This window comes from Loa loa (genome assembly GCF_000183805.2).
Source record: "Loa loa unplaced genomic scaffold supercont3.140, whole genome shotgun sequence".
Lineage (NCBI taxonomy): Eukaryota > Metazoa > Nematoda > Chromadorea > Rhabditida > Onchocercidae > Loa > Loa loa.
The window spans coordinates 101,944-110,254 of NW_018108320.1; the positions used below are offsets into that span (position 1 = coordinate 101,944).

The 8,311-nt window shown below is 34.9% G+C and overlaps 2 protein-coding genes across 2 annotated transcripts in view; both read left to right on the plus strand.

The window, feature by feature from the left end:
* Window positions 1-1,950: 1,950 nt before the first annotated feature.
* Window positions 1,951-4,564, plus strand: LOAG_10583 (TKL/MLK/LZK protein kinase; the record flags this gene model as incomplete). Its single annotated transcript, XM_003146107.2, has 7 exons — window positions 1,951-2,104; window positions 2,516-2,624; window positions 2,821-3,045; window positions 3,420-3,611; window positions 3,824-3,974; window positions 4,136-4,239; window positions 4,318-4,564. The coding sequence occupies exons 1-7, from the start codon at window positions 1,972-1,974 to the stop codon at window positions 4,562-4,564; spliced, it is 1,161 nt and encodes a 386-aa protein (XP_003146155.1). The 5' UTR covers window positions 1,951-1,971.
* Window positions 4,565-4,748: 184 nt separating this feature from the next.
* LOAG_17863 (kinase domain-containing protein) overlaps window positions 4,749-8,311 on the plus strand; it is a gene marked incomplete at both ends in the record, with an annotated part of 5,267 nt that continues 1,704 nt past the window's right edge. Inside the window, 10 exons of the mRNA XM_020450525.1 lie at window positions 4,749-4,848; window positions 5,025-5,167; window positions 5,241-5,281; window positions 5,518-5,649; window positions 5,890-6,017; window positions 6,231-6,439; window positions 6,657-6,786; window positions 7,029-7,176; window positions 7,462-7,525; window positions 7,597-7,781. Of these exons, the coding sequence (XP_020305788.1) occupies window positions 4,749-4,848; window positions 5,025-5,167; window positions 5,241-5,281; window positions 5,518-5,649; window positions 5,890-6,017; window positions 6,231-6,439; window positions 6,657-6,786; window positions 7,029-7,176; window positions 7,462-7,525; window positions 7,597-7,781 (1,280 nt within the window). The remainder of the gene's footprint in view (window positions 4,849-5,024; window positions 5,168-5,240; window positions 5,282-5,517; window positions 5,650-5,889; window positions 6,018-6,230; window positions 6,440-6,656; window positions 6,787-7,028; window positions 7,177-7,461; window positions 7,526-7,596; window positions 7,782-8,311) is intronic.

Genomic DNA, 8,311 nt, shown 5'->3' on the forward strand with positions numbered 1-8,311 from the left:
TGTGATTCATCATTAGACGAGTTTTAAGCCAAGACTGCTAGCCCCAAATTCCTACCAAGTATTTGGCTGTAAATGAGTTAAATGGATCATTTCTGAGATTTAACGTCATCACTCATCACTATCCCAAATTATTGCTTTCTACACACCATTTTTAAAAACAATTTTGATTTTAAGATAAACCTCCCATTTTCTACGATATCTGTTTATTTAGCTGCATAAAAAAATTACAGATAATTTCTATGTAAACGTCCCATGCACATATATATATATATATATATATATATATATATCAGCCAAATTAAGTAAGCCTTAGATTTTTACAATTTATTCTTTGGTCTTCCGAACTTTCTACTTTTTAATAATATTTGACAAAAATGAGTGAGGTTTGACATTTCTTAAACGAAATTTGAGAAGAAAAAAATATTATGACAATATTCCCATTAAAATTATGGCCAAAACTGTTGCGTTTGGCTCAAGATTCATATCACAATTAAAATTATGGCTTTATAGGAAGTAACTTTAAGGCAAAAGTTGCTCGTCATCTCTTTTTTAATCCATTAGTTTACATTCTTTATCATTGCTGCTGCATTACAACTTTTGGTTGATTTTCCAATTCCAGAATTTCGGGACATTTGCGCATTTTCGTTCATTGACAAGTATTTCTTTAAAAGCTAATTATGCATTAAATATCATTAATTTCCCAATGATTAAATTTGCTACAAAGCGAAATTTGAATTTTAGTACCGCAAAGAAAGGCAGGAAAAGTTCATTGGACCTTTTACGGTTGGAAGATCAGAAGAGTTCCATCCTATTCGAAGATGCATCCCCATTTCAGTATTTTCATCCAACAACTGATATCAGTATGGGTAGTTCAAATGTCGCAATTTCTACTTTGCTTGTACATTCCACTGTTCATGGTTGGTACTTCCCGCTTTCTTTTTTCTTTTAAGATATTGTTCATTTAATTTTTCAACTTTGTCAACCGATGAACTAATATCAGATCAGATGCCAAACTGAAGAAGAGGGAAGAGAACTATTATACTTGAAAAGTTCCGGGAAATGTGTGTGTGTGTGTGTGGCATGCGTGTGAATGGATATATTGATTCCTTGGCTTACAACAATAAATGTCAACACCGCAGAGAGGAAAAAAGGATCAGGAAACCTGTTTGGAACAATAAAAATTGATTCTTCACTCTGAAAATCATCTGTAGAGCAAAGATTAATGATCAGCGCAGTCATCGACGATAGGTGACAGGTCGGCAGGGGGAATTGCCACAATCTTTTCTCATATCTAATTCAATAACGTCAGGAATAGGGCAGGTGAGCTCAGAAGAAGACAAGTTGCCAACCTCGCTGACTTTTCTGCCTTTTAGAATAATCCTTCTTCATTTTCTCCCTCTCTCACTACCATCTAATTGCCGTCCTGTTTTATTTACATAATTCACCACCGGAAAGTGCTTTGGAAAGCTAAACTGATTAGAACCGTAACTTTCGAATATTTAAAAGTAATTCTAGATTGTATTCATATCAAAAACTAATAACTTGTGTGGTGTCAAAAATTAGTTAAAAATCCAATAAAAATGACGTTTTATAACAATAGTTGTAATCAGAGGATATGATTGAGAAGGGGAGATGATAGTCAGGGAAGGGAAGACTGTAAACTGATTCAACATTTGTAATATCTTGATTTGGACTATTTGATGTCAGTGAACTTATTCATTACATTCTTCATTATCAAGAATTTCCAATTTTATTTTGATTATTTCGTAAAGCTGATTCCGTTCGACTCAAACGATCCTCTCTTCAGTTATTCTGCTCTATTTGCCGGATCAAAATTCAAGAGGAAAGGAAGCATTTTTCGACTGTTATTCTTCCTTTCTAACTTACAGTAACAAAAATCATTCCTTAAATCTGAACAAGTTCTCTGGCTTTAATTCAACTGAACATACTCATTTTGCAGGTTATGAAACAATGGTCGTGAAATCGAAGTTAGCTCGGATGATGTCTCATGAAGATTTTGCAAGGTGTGAAGTGAAAGTAAGCCAGAGTGCACCACCAACACCACTTCCAACACGTCTTGTCAATGATAGTGTCGTCGGTGGTGGTAAGTTACATTTGATTACGTCTTTCCATTTACTACATTTGTTCGGAGCGTTATTCTAAAAAGGCACATATGACATTTGAAGTTTCCCATCTATATCATTTTTGCTTGCATTATCATCCGTTCTGCTGGACAATTCAAACATTTTGTAATGATTGGTTTGGAGTACTGGATAGCAATGGTTGAAAGACTTTTTAGTTTTTATGGATTAACAATTCTATCAAGAAAACGATAGTTGTCGGGCATCTTGTCTTTCATGGTCTGGCAATGTTGGCAATCATTATATTCCAAAAAGCTTATAAGTAATAAGCATAGTACTCATTGGCTCCATAAAAAAATTTTCCCGCCGTCATTGAGCATTATTTATCGTCCATTATTACTTTCCTGTATTTAAAAGTAAAACGAAATTTTCAGGAATAGCAGTTAGCGACACAATGACATCAACATCTAGTATAGCGCCAACTGAAGTTAGCAGCAGTTTACAGAATTTAGCATCCAATAATGTATCCACCACCGATAGCTTGTATAAAGGATTGTTCTCTTGTTTCAAACCGATGTGGAGCTATTTCGGTCGATCTGCCGAATCATTGCAAGCATTCCACAATTACTTACTGACTGTTTTCATTTGCCTGATTGGTTGTTATTGTAGTCTGATTTTCATTATTTTATTTTTATGTTTTAGTAAAATGTTGACATGAATCATTTATTGCTTACTTTAGATCAAGTGGAATGACCAAATCAACCATAGCTTATTCGGATGACAATTGGGAAATACCGTTTGAAACAATTACTCATTTGGAGTGGCTTGGCTCAGGATCTCAGGGGGCTGTATTTAGTGGTCAACTGAATGACCGTTTAGTTGCGGTGAAAAAAGTGAAAGATAAATCGGAAACGGAAATCAAGCATTTGCAACATCTCAATCATGAAAATCTCATCAAATTCATGTAATTTTCATTCATTTCAATTTAATTTTCCTTTTTTGACAAATAAATCAAACTGTCAACAGTGGCGAACTGGTCATAATGGTTATTAGCTTACTACTTCTTTTCGAGAATTCCCGAAACTCTCGACACTTCTTGTTTTTTGAAATTTGGATCAACACACAAGCAGTAGATCTTTCATCATCAAAAGACTTGATGGTTTAAAGTGGGAAGTTCAGTGTATGTGCGATTTTATCACTTGAAGATCAGATAAAAATGCCGCATCATTTTAGTTTTTCTAATAGTGAAATGAATGCTTGAAATGATACTGTTAAATGATAGGAGGCATGAAACAGTAATAAATTTCAGATAGGAATTAATCATTATTTTATTTTTAGAGGCGTTTGTACTCAGTCGCCCTGTTTCTGCATAGTGATGGAATACTGTGCTCAGGGACAACTTTATGAAGTAATTAGAAGTGGTCATCATATTGTAAAAGATACGTTTGGCGAATGGGCTCGTCAAATTGCTGATGGAATGAATTATTTGCATCAGAAACACATTATACATCGTGATCTCAAGTCACCTAAGTAAGTAATGAGTACATATACGACTAATTAGATTGTTGAAGTTGAGTTTTTAGGTTTGTTATGGCTATGAGTAATTTTAATAGATTAGTTTGTTGATCGTAAACAGTAAACAACAGTTGACATATTCTTTCATATAACTAAAAAATTATTCCCTTTTTACTTTCAATTAATGCATTAATGCTGAAAATCGGATAATTTTTTCCACTTTTCAGCATTTTGGTTGATAACAGTGACATATTAAAAATTTGTGATTTTGGTACCTCACATCAGTGGGATAAGGGAAAAAGTACTGTAATGTCATTTTGTGGCACTGCTGCTTGGATGGCGCCTGAAATCATCAAGAAAGAACCATGCTCTGAAAAAGTATTGCATTTCCGAAGAGTTGAATTTGATTTTCAAATGTAAATTTATTTTAAATCTTACTAAATTTAGTAGCGGTAGTTTGGTATTGTTTACTAATGGTCCATGGCGACCATTTGCACCTATCATTTCATTTGCGCCTTAAACTTAAGCTTGCAAAACAGGTCGATATTTGGAGCTTTGGAGTTGTATTGTGGGAGCTGCTGACACAGGAAATCCCTTACAAAGATGTTGATTCTATGGCGATCATTTGGGGTGTTGGCTCAAAGTAAGTCTTCGAGCAGTTTTCAGACACTTGTACTTCAGGTTTAATATTTCAGTTGCATAAATTGAAACTTTATTTCAGTAATTTGAGCTTACCAATACCAGATACCGCACCCGAAGGGTTGAAATTGTTGCTGAAGCAATGCTGGAGCATCAAACCACAGAATCGTCCTTCTTTCTCACAAATTTTGAAGCATATCGCGGTTTTCAAGGTAACGTTTGAGCTGCCCAACGGGGAATGTAAAGCAAAAAAGGGTCAAAATGCCAAGGATAAGGAGAAGAGGTTAAGGAAGAAGTGCTTTGTAATTGGAGCATTGACAAATGAATAGGTAGAATAAGAAAAAAGAAATTTAAAATAAGCTCTGGAAACTTCAAAAACTATAAAGAATTGCCGAAACCACTGTATTTGAACCTAATAATTTACAATCCAACCTTAAGCTCTTTCTCAAAGTTATTTCAAATTCTAACAGAACTTTCATTTCAGTCTGAAATTGCAAACATTTGTGATGATGTATGGCAGAAAAAAAAGCAGGCTGGAAAGCATATGTTATCCAGTACATGAAAGGACTCCGACAAGAGAAACCAATGGCGCAGAAGAAAGATGCGCTCAACGGTGAAATGCTTCTTTTTTTTTTTTATAAAGCAAATATAATGATGCTTAGATATCATTTTCTGATTACTGCACTTGTTTGAACTAAATCTTAGACAAAACTTAGAATTTTATGAATTCCAGTTTTATCCATTTCGTTCTTTATAACTCTATTCGTGATATTATTTTTTGATTTTCAGAGCGTGAATTGCTTCGAATGAGGCGTGAGGAATTAAAACATGCGCAAGATATTCGGGAAATGTATGAGGATAAGCTGAGACGAGCAACTAAAATTTATTCGAAGTTGGAGCAATGTTTGGACGATCTGGCAGTGCGTGAACGGGTTTGTTGCACTTCCTCTTCTTCAGACTCTCCCGGTTTTATCAGGTCTTCATTATTATTACTACTCTTTTTAGGAAATTTGCGAGCGCGAACGACAAGTTAGGGAACGTGAAAAGTATGCTTATAATATGTGTGTCAAAACCAGTATTTTTCATTAAAAGATACGCCAAAAAATCTAAAAAATACGGTTACGCATATGCAACCTGAATCGAATGATATTACAGGCGTGACGAAACAAAGGTATGACGTTAATTTCTCAATTGTGCTTTCGTAATTACTCTAACCTATGAGACATGCCGGAGTAGTCATTTAACCGAAATTGATTGATAAGTATAACATTTCTCGATCCAGCCTTAATGTTCGCGATTCAAACCACGGCTTATCCTATGAGGAACAAGAAGAAATGTCTTCATCGGGAAATGAATACCACTCTGAATACGTGTACCGGAACTCATCAGCAAGATGCTCTGCTAGTAGCATAACGTAAGTTGCTATCCTTTGTCATTACTGATACCTTATTTGACTGATGTTCCAAAATGCGCATTACTATCATACTTAAAGTGCCAATATTGTAGACATATCGGTAATTAATGAAGTCGGAACAAATAAGTGAGTTCCTGTAAGCTCCGTAACATTAACATCTCGCAAACGTGATAGCCTTTTCGTGGGGAAATACTTAGAGAAACAATTTCCCCCAAATATTTGTTTAAATTGATAATTCAGGACAAGTGGAGCTTTCCCATCATCTCAATCGCTGACTTTCAGTCGACAAAATTCCGGTCGCAGTTCATCAGGCTACAATCGAAAGTCAAATAAAACTTCACCTAGGCGAATGCCAACTTCAAGTTCAGGTACAATCAAAAAATTTGAAATACACGCCTTATTTTGGTTTCAAATTAGGTTTCCTTCCCAACGAAATACAAAATTTTGGATTACTAATAATCACTATGCGGCAATGACAACTACTGAGTGCAACTGAGACATGAATAAGCCATAGGAAGTTTCATGAATATTGGTGTAAGATAAGATACTGTAGATACTGTAGTGAGCGAGACGAGTTGCAGAACGTAACTTCTCTCGGGATTCATCGATCCGATTGTCCAATTATTTTTGCAACAATCAAGCTGATCTTGTTCGTGGATCTCCTGCTCGAAATTCCGGTGTTTCCGAAACTTCTTGTGATTCCGGTTTCCACAATTTGTATGACATTGATCTTCCATTTGGAACTTCAACAAACGCACTGGTACATGAATGCAGTTTTTGCGGACAACCGGTGAATAACTTCTTGTATCTAGAAATGACTAATTAATAAGAGTTTAAGGTATTCAAAATAAAAAAAATCAAAAATTCAAAAACAGATTTAAAAACTTCATAACCTGTGATAGCAAAACGTAACAATGTTTTTTAGTTCTACGCATCTTTTGGCGTTTCCCCTCAGTAAGGATCAAGCTGATTTCAGCAACGATTTTGCTCCAAGCATTTTCTTTCAGATTATCACAACGAATTTTTATCGAAATACGGAAGGACGTTGGTCTGATGGACGTTTAGCATCACATAGAAGGAAGAATAGGAAGAGTACAGCAAGCTCCAACCGAGATTCACTGCAACGGATGACCCACGGTAAATTAGTCATTAGCGAAGTGGGAAAGCTTGAAAAGACTATGGCTGATTTTTACATGCTACAGAAGAAGTGCTTTTTGGTTCTATTGCGAAGTTTTTTTTCCTGAAAAATTTTAATTCTCCCCTGGTAGTTCGAAGTAATTTTTATATGAAAAAGGTAAAGTTAATTTCTAAATTTGAACAATTCTATCAACTGATCCTTTCTCGTCCTAACCTTTGAAAATTTCTTCCATCATTTCCAGTACCTACGAAAGAGAAACGTTCATCATATACGCGACCAAGTCAATCATTGGCAGAATCTACGCTGTCCAATGGTAGAGCAACAAGAAAGACTTCATTATGCGAAATAACCGATAACACATCCTCCAATTTGCAAAACAAAATTGTCAGGTTTGCGAATGTATCTTGTGGAAAACACAAGCTGTATTTCCTCAGAAAGCATTTCAAACGAAAAATTTTTCAAAATAAACTTTAATCTGAATACTTTCATCTCTGAATACGTGAACTTTGCTACAGAGAACACGATGTAAACCATTCAAAGAAAAAGATTTCTTAATAATTTTTGTTCGGGATGAAAACTGGAAATAGGAAAAAATGACTGTATAGATATAGCCACAGATATAACAGATTTCTCTCAATTCCAATTCATGTTTTTCATATTATGCCTTTTTCTAGCTGCTCGACCATTAAAAAATCACGAGAAGCGGAAGCACTAGTGGACGAAGAATCCAATGTGACCGTACGTTTAACTGTCATTTGCTGTTATGATAAGTCTGTGGTAAAGTACGTTTATCCAATACTTATCTTCAGATTCCACCATCAACTAGTTGTTACCAGGGAATATTAAAAGAGAAAGAAGATACATGGATGCCACAAAGTAAACAGGCGGTTGCATGTGATAACGAAAAGACAAGTGGAAGAGATGATAAGCTGACAAAAGAAGTTTCTGATGCTTCGGCAGAAGAAAGTTCTGAACAGCAGGATGAAAATAACGGGTAACTATTAGGCAGTGGAAATTTTAAATTAAAATATAATTCATAGAATGAGCTAAAACGAATACTAGTCATTTTTAGGAATATTTTGGATTCATCGCTCGATTCTCCAAGTGCTTCTTATATCGTTTTCCGGAGATTTAGAAATCCACAGAGCACAAATGATAGTGAAAGGTTAACTAACTGCTTTAAAAAAATCAAGTTGACTTGAGTGAATTGGCTTGTTAATGGCATTCTGATTCTCTTTCATGAAGTGTCTGCCTTACAACATTCTGATTCTCTTTCATGAAGTGTCTGCCTTACAACATGCAGGTTGAATAGTTTCATACATGACTTCATCAGCACTACAAACAAGAAAATTCACTAAAATGAGCAGCTGAAAAATCCTGAGAATCTATGTCCAGAATAAGGGAAATATTTTGTTTACTTGATGCAAATTATTGATTTTTTCAGCAAAATAAGGATTACGGTAGCAAAGAAATGTGAAAAATATTTGAAATTTTAAAATTAAAATTTAAGTTAAATTTTTCAGC